Source organism: Heterocephalus glaber, unplaced genomic scaffold, assembly GCF_053883595.1.
Source record: "Heterocephalus glaber isolate CG9 unplaced genomic scaffold, H.glaber_assembly_v1.0 deba00001446, whole genome shotgun sequence".
NCBI lineage: Eukaryota > Metazoa > Chordata > Mammalia > Rodentia > Bathyergidae > Heterocephalus > Heterocephalus glaber.
This window is the reverse complement of record NW_028258298.1, coordinates 7,371,713-7,386,147: the sequence shown is the minus strand read 5'-3', so window position 1 is coordinate 7,386,147 and position 14,435 is coordinate 7,371,713. Positions and strand designations below refer to the sequence as shown.

The window sequence follows — 14,435 nt, the reverse complement described above, 5'->3', positions numbered from 1 at the left end:
TAGATATTCCTCAAATCAGAAATGTTTAAAATAGGTATGGTAAATTCCAGCTTCGGGTTCTCAGTTTGCCACTTTGCCAGGTAACCTTGGGAAAGAAATTTGGCATCCCTGCTGTGCGCTTCCCTTACTGGTGGAATGTTGGTAATTCAAAGGATGACTCTGGGCCCAAACACAGTGAATTCACATGTCACTCTGCAGGAGACTACCAGACTATCACCACACATTAAGATACACTGGTAAACAATACATATCACAGACCCTAATATTTCCCTCAAATTCTACAGCATCCAAATAATTCTAAGAATTCTGAAGACAGCAGACAGAATTGTAGAGATGACTACAGCTGGCTTGAAATGTAAACTCCTTCACCCAGCAGTTCTGAGACTTGGGCAAGTTGTTTAACTTCTTTTGCTCACTTGTGAAATGGGAACAATGTTCCACTATTAAGGGATTAAAGTAAAATAATGAGGTTCTTGGCATGAAGCTAGTATCCAAAAGCTAACAGAAAATAAACAAAACATAGGAAAAACAGTACAAATGAGTGGAAATGAGAAGAGGCTAGACAAGGACCAGCTCACAAACTCTACCATCTATCAGCAATGGCAGTTTTCCTTGCTTTTTTTTCCCCAAAACTGCCATGCTCAACTTATGTCCTTGCTTTCAAAAAAAAAAGGTAACTATGACAGATCTTGCTCAAAATGCAGAAAAACATCAATAAAATGAGATTTCAGATAACAGCTGTGCACAGGCAACACTTCCACCACCGCAGAAGCAGCCTTTGAAAAGTAAGGTGGCCTGTGCTCACCACACCCAACACACAGTTGTAGCTTCCGGGGTAGCTGAGGAAGCTGAGGCAGGTGGTATCTTGTCTATCCTTGACTCCACTGGGCAGCCTGCGCCTGCAAAGGGTCAGCTGGCTGCTGTCCAGACACTACTCTGTGAACAGCCTGGCATGCAGGCCTGGGCCCTTCCCTCTGTGCAAACAGCGGTGGGGGCCTTGACTCACTGGTCTTGTCGGGAAGAGGCGCAGGGTGGCTCACAGCATACACATTCCTGCTGCAGGAGCGGACTGTTTCTCAACAGCAGAGCAACAAGAAGAGGTGGCTGAGATGAAACAAGGTCATTACTCAGGCTGCTTGTTCTGCCCTGAGGATGCAGCTGTGCTGGCTGCTGCCCGGACTGGTCCCCCAGCCTGCATCTCCTTCCTCCCGCTCAGACTCGATACCGGAGCCACCTGCCATGGCCACTGTGACAAGGGTCCATGAAGAAAGGAAGCAGTTACACATTGGAGGACCTAGAGGAAGGTGTGACTCTTAATCCAGTGTCGCCCTGAGACACTGTGCCTCAGTTTCTCCAGCAGTAAACAAAACTTGCATCATTTCCTAATAGCTCATTCTAGGGAAGTTGCACTTCACAGAAGCACCCCAAATCCCCCCTTTTCTCTTGTTATCAAGAGAATTTAGAGATTTATCAGCCTCTTGAATGATAGCTTACGCTCTGGATTATTTTAAAAGTTACCTAAAGTCATACAATTTCAGAGTAGGAGAAATCTTACAGGTTGTCTCTCCACTTAATCTATTTGACTAATAAGAAAATTGAAGGCAGAAATTTGCCAGAAGTTACACAACTCTCTAGTCAGTGATGAGTTCCCAGAGTAGACCCTCTATTTATTTTACACATAGTGTTTATTTGTATAATGCTGACAGAGCTCCCTTACTCACAATTCCACATTGCACTCTGTGCATTTAATTAGTATTTAGATGATATAAAATAACATACATAATGTATAGAATTAAATTTTAGGTAAAGAATATCATGTAAGAAAAATGTATAAATATTACATGTATAAAGTCAGTCATGTGGAAATTTTTCCACTGAAAATTCCTTATGATGAATTTTTGGGAAGCTATTTTAAAATCACATTCAACAATACATTCTTATTTTGAAGGTGAATGATAATCAGAAATTGCCCTAGCTCAGAATTGTAACTTCACAGAAATACTACTTGGGAACAGGTGTAGTACCTGGTACATAATGGGAGTTCCTAAGGACTTTAAGAACCATGTGTCCACTATACGCACCTATGGAAATGTTGCAGAAAAATTCATTAATTAGTACAATGAATGAGTTAATAATTATAATTTTACAAAGAAAAAACATGTATCTGCAAATATGTTTGAAGTTTAAGAGACATTCTTGCCTGACCTAGGTTATTTTCCATTTGTACCTTGAAAATACGTACCTGGTTGATTTTGTCATGTTCTCTGAGGTTTAACGCCTATTCTGATAAACTGATAAAGAGGTTTTAACAACTAACAGTATGAGTGGGAGGGAAAGTAATGCAAAAAAAAAAAAAAAAAAAAACCTCTCTCATAAGCCCATCCAATAACACTGCTCTATTCTTAAAATCTTGTTGCTTTCAAAGGCAAAAATCATCCTGAAATTCCGTATGCTGTCTCGTCAGTCCTGGCCTCACCTTTCTCTCTTTTCCCTTTCTACAATCAAGTTTTTTCATGCTTATGTAAATCTTTCATTCCAAACTTGTAGCATTCTTCTCATGCTATTTCCTATATTGAAAATAATGCTTTCCCTGTTATGACACCTCCTTCAAATGCTTCAGAAATGCCTATACTCTCCATGAAGCTGGCCCATGAAACTATTCCAGCCTTAAAACTGTTGGAAGGAGAGAACCCAACCGGTACAGAAAATACAAATAGTCATTGACCCACACATATTTTCATGAAGTCAAACATTGTGGCAAGAGTCTATGGAGTAAGGAAGCTGTTACACATTGGGGAACCCAGAGGAAGGTGTGACTCTTGGCCCAGTGTCACCCTGAGACTGGTCCAGTGTCACCCAAACACTAGTCCTTGTGCAGTTAGTCAATGAAACCTCCTGGAACACAGGGAAGATGTCATCTGAGTTACCCTAACCAGCCGCACACCTATAAGTGGATCAAAGTATTCAGAAACAGTATTCAGAAATGAAGGCACCAACAAAGAACAAAATCAATAGGTCCAAGGTTGGCCACTGAGCCACCTGAGATTAGAACTTCTAGTCAAGTGTCACACTTGGTCCATCTGAGGACTTTTCCAAAAGTCTATGAAATACCACTTAAATTCTTTCTTTCCTTTTTAATCACTTCCTTTTGTTCTTTAATTTTTCATTAGTTCTTTCATGCTATCTTACTCTTTTCCTGTCCTCTTTCTTTCTGTCTCTTTTTTTTTCTTTTAGCCAAAAAGGATTTTTGAATTGAACTCAACATTCCCTTCCTCTCCTGAAGAACTAAGGACTTGCTGTTTACTCTTGTTTTTATTTTAATCGTACAAAAAAGGAAATTTTTTGTGCCCTTTTATCTCAAGAGTAAAATGTTTCATCTTGGTGAAGTATTAAAACAAAGCAAAATAAAAACTTTAATTGGCTCCCCTTATGTAGTGATGACACTTCCCCCATCTCAAAAGTTCATGTTCTCACTCCCTCACATGCGCACACACACATTCTGCAAAAAGTTTACAGCTCCTCCACAGAACCTTGTAAAGCAAAAGTTAATGGCTGTCACAGCTACCCAAAGCTACCAAGAAGTTTCAAATGCTTGATGTGAACTTGTTTGAGGTTGAATTTGAGCTGTTTCTCAGACACTGAGAAATATTATATTACACGTCAGAAACAAATTTACAAATATAACTCATGGTTGGGGGAAACCATACTAAACTTAAATTGCTTCAAATTCTTAATCTGGTCCTTACTTTGGATGGTCTATTCCTAAAATTAGCAACTAAATGAGCTATTCTAAAAAGTATAATGGTCCAAATTTAGTGTCTACGGGGTGACCCTCATCAGCTGCGAGAGTCCAAGTTTATGTCTTATCATTCTGGTATGATTATCAATAGTGTTCCTTTCCACTCTCAAAAGTGTTCTAGTTTGTATGGTAAATTATATGACCCTTCTATCTGTATATCTGAAATCCAATAGCCTAAAAATTGCTAATGTTACTTGAGTCAAAAGCTGTGTTTGGGTCAATATTTTACAACTTAGAGACAAAACTGCTACTAGAAAAAGACAAGTGAAAAAATTCATATGAGCAGAAAGAAGCCACATTTGGACTGAGAAGTGGCAGCCTGAACTTAATCAGTACCAAATGGGAAGAACCTGGGAAATATGACAGAGTTGGTCAAATAATAAATATTTATGACTTGTACAGCAATATTTTGAGTATATCTGTAAGCATGGCTCTCTGCCAATTGAATCAGACCTACAATGATCTCCACTATCTACCAATTTATTTCTGTGTAGAGATTATAAAATATGCAATTTAAAGAAAAATATAATGCAGATAAGCACAGCTAGGGAAGAAAAGTAATCAGAAAAGTAATCAAGTAGAAATAACCTACTGATACAATTTGAAAAACATTCACTGAAGCTTTGAAAAAAGGTATCCTCAACTCAACTAGGAAAAGTAGTCACAGACACATGACAGGTAAAATTGACAGATCTGATAAAGTCTGGGCATTCCTAACTGTGAATGTAGAACTGCTTAGCAGCTATAAGCAAAGGGCAGATCTAGAATACTGCAAACGCAGAGGCAATCCTATCAGAGACTCTGTCTGAGCGGAGAATTGGGAATAAAAACACAAGGACTGTGCTGGGTTTAAGGATGCTAAGCGCTTTGGAAAATGTCCCACAGTGCAATGACAACGAACCAATACCTTAGCCATAAGGAGTTAAAGAATCTATTTCTCCATTGGCCACACACTGTCGATGGCCAGCAGGTCTACAGGCAGAACCCCAGGCTGTTCTTCCTTCCTTACACTATGATAACTCCAAACAATATGCCTTGATACATGACACAAACATATAAAAAACAAAATTTCAGGCAGAAAGAGCAAAATTTTTTTTGTATAGAAGGCAAATGAGCCTCTTTCCAAACAGAAGAATTAACTTCAGCTGCCTTAGGAAAATACCCTAGTTTGTCCATCAGCAACTTCCATCATCCAGATTGTGAGCCATGCAACATAGAGCCACATTAGGCACAAAGAAGGTAACTGGCAGAATCTGGAGGCTCAGGGAAGGAATGACCACGGAAGTGAATATAATCACCCTCTGGAAGACACTGAAAACACAGGAACCCCAGTTCTCTGCTTTACCATCTGGGATCAGAGTTGTTGGAACCTTTAAGCTTCTTCCTAAAGCAACACATCTAGACAGTTAAGCCTGGTGGTACCTGTCCCTAAGTTGTCTGGAGCACTCAAGTGACAATGAGGACACCGGATTCAGCTCAGAGAGACTTGCAAGGATGGCAGGAAGCCCCTGTACTCCTGGACCCCCAAAGGACAACCCAGCACTGCATTCCCAGAAGACTCATGTTTCAACTTCCAGAGTTCCTAAGAATCACAGGGCATTTTTACTCTACGAACCAAATGCCTATAATAGCTCATCAATTTGTAAATTTCTGAAGTGCGGCCTTAGCCAAAGTATGCACCTCTAAGAATATCATTTTCTCAGTCCTAAAAGTGGAGAAAATACATAATATCCCCCCATCTCAGAGTATGCATGAGGCATAATTTGCTCTTCTATGGGAACATGCCTGCTACACAACACAAGTTCAATAGGTTTCAGAAATATCCCAATAGTTTTGAAAGGCAGGAATCCACCCTCAACCCAAGCTCATGGGATGCCACCATAGCCACAGGTTATTCATTCTGCAAATCCGAAAAACATCCATAATTATACCACTGCTGTAGTCACTGGAGAGTTATCCTCCATAGTCTTTGAGATAGACAGACTCTCTTTCCTGAAAAATCCTGACATATACTAACCAGCTCTCAGTTTTGCACAGATTTTAATGAGAGCCCAGTGAGAACTGGGCTTTGGGAAGGTGCCACGGGCTGCTTTGTCTCCTAGAGGAGGTGAAGTTCCTACAGGGTGGTCAGGCCTCTTTAAGGAAAAAAAAGTTACACAGACCATGAAAAAATAAAACAAGCAACACAAACTAACCAAAAATGTCAGGAATGCAAGCTCTGCCAACCAGATAAATAAATAAAATGTGAGATACTTCATAATAACTGGACATGATGCATTTCTCAACTCTGCATAATGGAAAAACTCTACTTTTTCGTCAAACCTTCAAATGTGCCCTTTGCCCTTAGACTTCGTGGATTTCCTGCTTAACACTGACAACCTATATATCCAAAGTAACTGACCAAACTCCACCTCTGTGATTGTTGGTCTCAAGACACTTGGAAAGTGACCTCCACCACTGGCCCGAACTCTCAGCTAAGCAGGTGAAAAAGTCCCCTGTAACTTTACTATTCTTTCCCTCATATACAACAGACTCAGGAAAGCTATATAATACAACCACCGTATTATATCCCCTATCAAATATTTGAAAGGCCTTGGAAAATTCTACAAGGGGAAAGGTTATATGTTTTGTTGACTTCTTTTCTAGTTAACTGTCAGAATATATTACAAATCAGTTGCTTTGTTCAGATTTTGTACATACTCATAGTTTTAATCCTCATGTCAACCCTATGATGTAGAAAAATAATTCTATTCCTTTTGCACATGCTGGAGCTAGGCCACACAGAGATAAAGTAATTTGTTCAAAGTTACACAGCTACTAAGCGTTTAAGCTGGGATTCACACCCAGACAGGCTGGCTCCAGAATCCATGCTCTGAACCGCTGGGATCTATGGTCACTAATGGAATGTGGTAAGGAGGGATCTGGGACCAGGCAACTCTGCCTGTGTTTCTTGTCTACACTGATGAAGATACAAAGGCTGTCCAATGTGGAAAATGACAAAGTTTAAAGTTTATTCTCATGTCTAAGGACAATAAATAGCCCCACTGGGTGGACACACTCTACTCGGGTAGGAGGGGGGTCAGGGCCTATAAATGGAAAACATCCAGAATTGAACCCCTATGAGGGGTTCAATGCTACTAGGCTCATCTCACCATGAAAATGGAGTGGAATGGGGAAGGAGAGGAAACTTAAGCAGCTTGGAAATGTGTTTCCTTTGGCACCAGCCTTGGTCGACTCAGCCCCTTCAGTGGACTCCGCACCAAGAAAGAACCAGGAACAACTCAATGGCTGTTTGGTTTTAGCCTATTTAAGATCTGAGAACAGTGTGCTCAAACACTATACCCTACTTTCCACACACTAGGGAAACAGTCCCAGGGTTATTTCAAAGTGCATATTAATATGTACTTAATGCTGTCAAAATCCTGTGAGGTCTCAATATAGAACAAAAATGAATAAAGGTTCTTGGTCAGACCCTAACCACAAAAGCAGGCAAATATTTCAGGTCTCTGACTCCCATTTAAATACTCACCTCCCTACTGCTTCTCTTTGGCTCATAAATTTGGAAGGGGGCAGAAAGGAAATTCTGACTTAATCACTGAAGCCAAATAAGATCCCACACTTGCTGTCTCCACACGTAAGACACTAAGACACACAAAAAATCATTCTGACAAATACTGAAGTCACAGCCATGGATGCAAAGCCATAGTATGAGCAGTTAAACTTTAAACATATGTCCTATATGGGCCGATGGGCAAGGCAAACCTCCACATGATGTCTTGTCCTTCCACCAGCAAAAGCTGACAACCTTGGCTAGGATTTTGCTCATCTTTGCACCTGCAAGCTTAGGTCTCACTTTGGAGTTCCTCTGCTGAGCTTTTAAAAGGTAAGTTGCAATATCACAGCAATATACACACAGAAGTTAGAAACTGTTTTGCTTGAGCCACTGGTTCTTGAGATATTTTTACATAAGTTACTCACCTTTTTGGTGTCTCTATTTTCCTCTCTGAGGTATGGGTATAATATTTACATATTATAAGCAACTAAAGTCTAGAAAAAAATGAACTAAAAATTAGTTAATAAATTCTACCCATCCTTTCAACTTCTGCTTTTTTCCCCTCAAGCAAGTGTTAGAAATCAAACCCCATTACAATGGATGGCAGATGACTCCTGGTTCCATGGGCCAGTTGACATTTTATTGGCGGTTACTTACTAATCCTGACCAGTGGCTTGGAAACCTTTTTTGAACAATAAAGACATTGTAAAACCACTTTGATAACGCATACTGACTGTGGCATGAAGCCTTACTGTACCCACCTCACCCATGGGCAAGCTAAATAAAGTTAGATGCACAGGGTGTATTTTTACAAATAACTGAAATACAGCACCATATACTTTAAATCTCTAATATTTAATATTAAATTACAAAGAAACATGCTTTAGCTGTGTACTGTGATCTAAAACATGTGTTGCCAGGGGCTCTGGTACATTCGCAGCATGAAAGATCCATTGTAGGTATGTGAACTGACATATCAACATGATATTTCCCAGATGACAAAAATCTGTCTCTTCCCCATAAACACACATAACACATACAAACAGGCCATTCTTAAGGAAAGGGTGTAGTAGTTGAGCGTATCTTTGCTGTGAAATATCCTTCTAAATCTATATATGGTCTGAATCAATTATGACAAACAACTTATTCAAGATTTCTTCAATCCCCAAACACAACCATCAGGGCAACTTCATTTTTCAACTGTAGCTCTAAGTGCCTGGACTGTCCCCACATCACTAGCAGATGACAGCACTGCTCTGACCAACCATCATGGTCCTGTTAACAAGAAACAAGCCAGGCCTCCTTTGTGCAGGACAATCCTGGGCTACAATGTCAGAAGGCCCGCAGGGAGGCGACTTGACCTAATGTCTTTATTAACACTCATGAGGGGTCCCAGGATGAGGAAACATCAGCTTGCTTTGTGTTTAAAAGTTTAAGCAGATTAAGAAAGGGTTAAGATAAGCAGTTAATTATGACAGAGGCAAAGAAAGGCCAGCAGCTAAACTTACTGATAATCAGATTCAAAGAGGTGCAGGCTACTACAATTAATTATTTTCCAGAGTGCAGCACCTTCTCCTCTATCTCTCTATCTACTTTCACCTCCAGAATCACTAATCCCTAAGGCTAGTTGGCAGTTCCCTATTCCCTCTCAAATGGCTGTAGTTCAGGAATCCTGCAGAGTCCAACTCCATCTACTTAGCACCAAAATTTGTGGTGACAAATTGCAATTTCTGTCCCATCTGTCCCTTCTTCAAATCCTTACAAATCAGTCAGTCAACACCCTGAGCCAAAGACACAAAGTCTCAGCTTGCACTGGGATGCTCTGCTTCGTAGGCACTCTGGTACTACGGGACAAATGTGCAGCAGAATAGAAACAAGGGGACAGTTAGTAAACTGCATGAACAGAAGCGGACTTTCCCAAAGTTCAGAGCATAATTTCAGCTCTCCTCCCACCTCCTTGCTCTCAACCTAGAAAAGAAGAGCTAGAAGCACAGGGACATGTGACAGAGCCGCTCTGGAAGGCAAGACATTTGAAAATGTGCTTGAAGGCTAGCCTGTTAGGCACCCCTTCAGCTCTTGCCCAGGGCCCTCCCACCAGCTCCAACGCTGGGAGACAGGGGGTCACAGGTCTGTAACCCTGGGTAACAAGGAATAAGGCAGAGGGGTTCTCGCTCTTTGGGAACAGAAAAGAAAGGGAAAAAAGCAGGAATGGGGACACTGGAAATTCATTCTATAAGCTTTTCCCACAACTCACAAAAACGCAGCTGTGAAAATAAATACTACCCCCTACACCAAGAGTCCTGCCTCCAGTAGTCCTCCGGCTGCGCCTCTCCCGGGGCGGCAGCATCCCGCTCCGGAGGACCACAGCCCGAGGGGACAGCGGGAGGGAAACGGCAGAGGGGACCCGCCGCCGGGCGGGGCGCGGGCCGAGGAGTCGCCACTCACCCGGGGAGGGGAAAATCTCCAGATCGACTTTTTCCGTCTTGATGATGGTGAGAGTCGGTTTGAGATCGACGGCTGCCTTCATGGTGCCGGGAGTGGGGGACAGACAGGGTGAGAGCAAGTTTGCCGTGACTTTTTTTTCTCTTTAATGGGGATTTTTAACAAGGGAAAGGGAACGAGGCGAAAATCTGACTCTCCTTCCTAAAAAAACCCTCAAATTCCCGCTGAGCGTGCCCCGCGCCTAGACGGTGCGCGCCGGGCACTGTCTCCCGGAAAGCTGGCACTTGGCGGAGCAGGGAGCGCGCTCGGGGTCCAGCCTGGCCGCGCCGCGCCCGCGCCCTCCTCTCCGCCCGCGCCGGCGCTGCTGGCTCGCTCGCTCCCGGGCCGCGCTCGCCCCTCCCCTTCGGGGCGTGGCTGGCCGCCAGCCCGGCGCGCTCCACAGGGGAGCGTGAGGGGCGGGGAGGGGAGGGGCGGTGAGGGGCGGGGCCGAGCGCCGACCGCCAATCGCCGCCCGCAGCCGGAAGCGAAAGGAAGGGCTGGGGAGAGATGGGCAGCTCCGCGGAGAGAGAGCGGGTCGTGGAGTCGGGGTGTCCGCGCCGTGCTCAGGGGCTACCTCCACCGATTCGGGGAAGTCCGCCCGATTCTCCACGCATTCCTGACGACTTGGTCACCCGCTGCTGCCTCCCTCCTGGTAGTAGCATAGTTTTCCCAGTGCGTGTACATCATTCATTCACAAAGACTGACACACAGGACGTGAGGCATGTGGACCACGGGGCGGGCACGAGCAGGGAGTCCGCCAGCTGGTGTCCAACAAGGGTTTCCTGGATATTGGACTCCAGCCGTGCTTTCAGAGGTGTCTTAGAGTTTCAGAACCGGCCCTCTGAATAGTTAGGAAAGAAGCAGCATTGTTGGATAGAAATCTGGCTTCTCCAAGCTTAATCAGAACCAAGCCTAAGGCAGCCTAGTGGAGACCCCAAAACACGGACTCACCTCCACCTGTATTAGCGGAGGAGTCCAACTAGGGGAGGGGGTGCCACCCTGGAGTCCAATCATGGGGTCCATAAGCTTCCAGTGTTACCATACCAGTGGGTGGATGGAAGTAAAAGCTATCGTTTCTTTCTAATTATTCCGTTCCTCTTTGTCTTTCCTTTCCCAGACTCTATTAGATAAAACCGACAGCCCACTCGCCACCCCTACTACTAAAAAGAGTGATGATCTTGAGGCTCTGGTTTGAATTTCTGGAGTACATCACTGGCAGGCAAGACGGGATCAGAATGCACACCTCCCTTATGTTTGGAAACTCAATATGAACTCCAATAATTCCAGATCTGCCACTCATGCATTGGCTCTTACAAATGCAGATAGTTGATCCTAATTAACAAATCATGCAAGTATATACATAGCTGCAGCCAGGCGCTGCAATCTACCTTTGATTAACTAAAAGTCAACATAAATCTTCCTCAACAACCTCAGATAAAGCTACTTTTCATACTGTTTCCTGATTTCTAAGCATATGTTGAACTCCCACCACTTGCCTTTAAAGGTAACCTCTGATTCTGGTAAATTTTAACACACCTGCTTACCTTCATCTAAGCCATTTTGGTTTTTTGTTTTTTGGTTTTTTTTAGAACATTAGTAACTTGAAGGTTTCCCATAGCAAATCAGGGAAGGAGCCAGGAATACAAAATAAATCCCTTAACTCCTGGTCCAGCCTCTAGATTATACCCTTTCTTCATTGACCAGAGGGAAATATTTGTATGTGATCATCCTAATTTTTGAAAGAACAAAGACTGTTGCAATCCAGCTGTGTTTCCAGAAGGTATGAGAAAACAATGCTGGCCTCCAGATGACAAGAACAGATACTTCTGAGCCTGGGAAAAGCTTAGGGAAACAGCTGATGAATGGATTGTACATTCACACACCCAAATGGGCAGCAAAGAAAGGGATCTTGAACCAAGTCCTGCCTTACTCACTATAATGACATCAGTACCACTGAACAAACCAAGAGTTGCTTTGGGGAATTTGGTTGATGTTGCCTTAAAAAAAAGCTAGTATTGTTTTAATTCAAGTGTGAGCATTCCTCTATTTGCAAATGCGTTTTCCTCAAAATAACTCTTTTGTTCCCCAGTCTGCTCCTCCACTTTCCTCTCAAGCTAGCCTAAACACGGCTGCTGACATTCACCAAAGTGAAGCACTAAAAAGCTCCCCGTGATTCAAAAGTAAACATTTTCCACTCTAGCAATGAGGGAATTTGCTTCTTCTAATTCTTCAGCAATGACAAATCAACTAGTCAATCGGCCCTGTTTCTAATCCAGTCCTGAAGCACAGAATCTCAAAATATCTAAATGTCCAAATCTGGGAATGGGTTGAGTAGAGTAGGAGTGTTGGAGAGATAGCCAGAAGCCACCACAGACTTCTAGGAATGTTACTTCTGACCGAATATTTATATTATCAGGTTATGTATTTAACCTTGAATCTGGCTGAAACTTCCCTTAGGATATGGAATACTAATAAGGTCGTGCTAAAATATTTTTACATATTTAGGACATGTATAGTCCAATCCAGCCCTATGTCATCCTTGATTTATCAGTTTTGATAAATGACACTTTTATTCTCTAGGGCACAAGTAGATCTTTCTGCATGTTCTTATGAACTTTAAATGACATTTCTATCTAATATCAAAAAAAAAAACCTAGGACAGTGTCTAAGACATAACAGATACTCAATCACTATGTGTTGAATGAGGAACTATCAGCTTTCTGGTCACTCTGGGCTTCTACTTTGCCATTGATTCTTCCTAATTTATAGGCTGAGTTTGATGTGCTATGGCTTGTAAAGATGAACTAAAAGATGTCAGCAAGACTGCACTTAGATCTGCACTTTTTCCCTTGTGGTAGAGCAGAACCTCCATCCCCAGTACTCATACCTGCTCAAATTCACATGTGCCATAGTTTTCCTACAAACAAAACAGAAACAGCCAAGCCTTGCATTCCATCTACTTAAGCATGTTATTTCACCAGTGTGTCTGATGATTCTAAGGAACTCAGGGGGGAAAAAAGTCAAGAGTTTCTTTACTCTTGCTTATAATACAGTAGGCTTTTCCTCCTGCATTGAGAAGGAAACATTTCTATTTTAAATATTCCTTGGACTTTAGCTAATCACATCCAACCAAGTGCTAAAACTTCTTAAACTAAGAAAAGGTCACAGAAAGTCTGCAGGAATTGGTGGACAAGAGTATGGCAGTGGACATGAACTTCCCTTTATACAGGAATTCCCTCAACACATGCAGTAGGTAAAAGCCATAAACTGTTCCCTTTATTTGTACTCCTCCCTCAATTTCACACCAACCTCAATAAAATTTTTTTTTAAATATTCATTTCAAACAGTCATGGAAGACACAAGCTTCCACTCCAGAAGTGTGCTAGAATGTTGTCTATTGCTGAATCATGGACTTCAACAGAACAAAAGACTCTGAGTTTTGAGCTAAAATATGAGGTATGCTTTACCTAAGGTAGGTACAAAAACATCCAGACTGCTAACGGTCAATGCACAGCAAGTTTATGACTCACAGATGTTGATTTACTGGTATAAATGTAAGATTTAAAAAAAAAAAAAAGCTTTCAGGCTCGCAATTAACAACTTGTCTGAGCTTCATTTGTGGTCTCAGTTTTGTTTGAGAAAGTGCAACAGTCCCTGTCACACTCAGAAAGAGACTTGGAAAGCTTAACTCTAAGCGAGTGGTTTTTCAGTCATTAAAACGCACACTGCAGATGAAAAATGCCCAAGGCTTCAATATCTACCATAATGGAACAGTAATAAAAAGGAAAATCCAAGATAGGAAGGAAAATTAAAATAATGTTCTTAATTACAATTAGATTCCAAAAGGCCTTAGGGTCAGTTCAAGAACCCAGAATCAGAAGGTAGTTGCTGACTGCAGGTTGACTCTGTGACCTCACCAATGTCACTTAACCTTTCTGTGTCACAACCTCATCTCTGCTTCAGGGAATAAAGTCACCCAGGCTACCCCTGGCATGTTATACAGACTCATTAGCTATTGTTGAGAATGTACAATAAACAATGAGTGATAAGAGAGGTGCAGTTAGGAGGGGGAAAGGGAAGAGGCAGGGGAAGATTTAGTGGCCTATTTCCCTGGAAAATGCTAATAAAACAGAGACCTTAGTGAGTAGTTTAGGTGATGGGATAAAATGCAGGTTCCAATTCTACCTCTACCAACTAATCTGCTGAATTATCATGGGGGAGTCACTTAAACAACCCTGAAACTTCTTTCCTCCATGTGTGAAGTAGAAAAAACAGTAGCACCTGCCTTTTACGGCAATTCGGAGGATTAAATGAGGTGATACATGCAAAGCACTTAGCATGATGTCTATGTTAAAAAAAGTGTTCAGTTAATATCATATCATTATTTCTGTCTTTAAGATCCAGGACAAGGTAGAATACACACGAAACCATGTTAGATGTTTCTCTCTGGCCATCTCTGCAGAATAGCTTGGAACACCTCACCAGGGAAAGATCAGGACAGTATCATCTTTAATTTAAAAATCTGTATAAGCCCCTTCCTCTGACCTTGAAATGGCAACTCTCCAACTTTAGCTTCACTTGCAATTCCCAGTACTACCTAAT

The 14,435-nt window shown here is 42.1% G+C and overlaps 1 protein-coding gene across 6 annotated transcripts in view; it reads right to left on the bottom strand.

Annotated features, from left to right (window-relative positions):
* The window catches only part of Ets1 (ETS proto-oncogene 1, transcription factor), a 124,314-nt gene that overhangs the window by 52,337 nt on the left and 57,542 nt on the right, over positions 1–14,435 (bottom strand). For 2 of the 6 annotated variants that reach the window (XM_004862605.3, XM_021242768.2), the window contains exon 1: positions 9,798–10,186. The exons of the other annotated variants lie outside the window; for them this stretch is intronic. In XM_004862605.3, coding sequence (XP_004862662.1) covers positions 9,798–9,879 — 82 coding nt within the window. In that variant the 5' untranslated portion in view covers positions 9,880–10,186. Of the gene's footprint in view, positions 1–9,797; positions 10,187–14,435 lie in introns of those variants that run through there. 6 annotated transcript variants of the gene reach the window in all.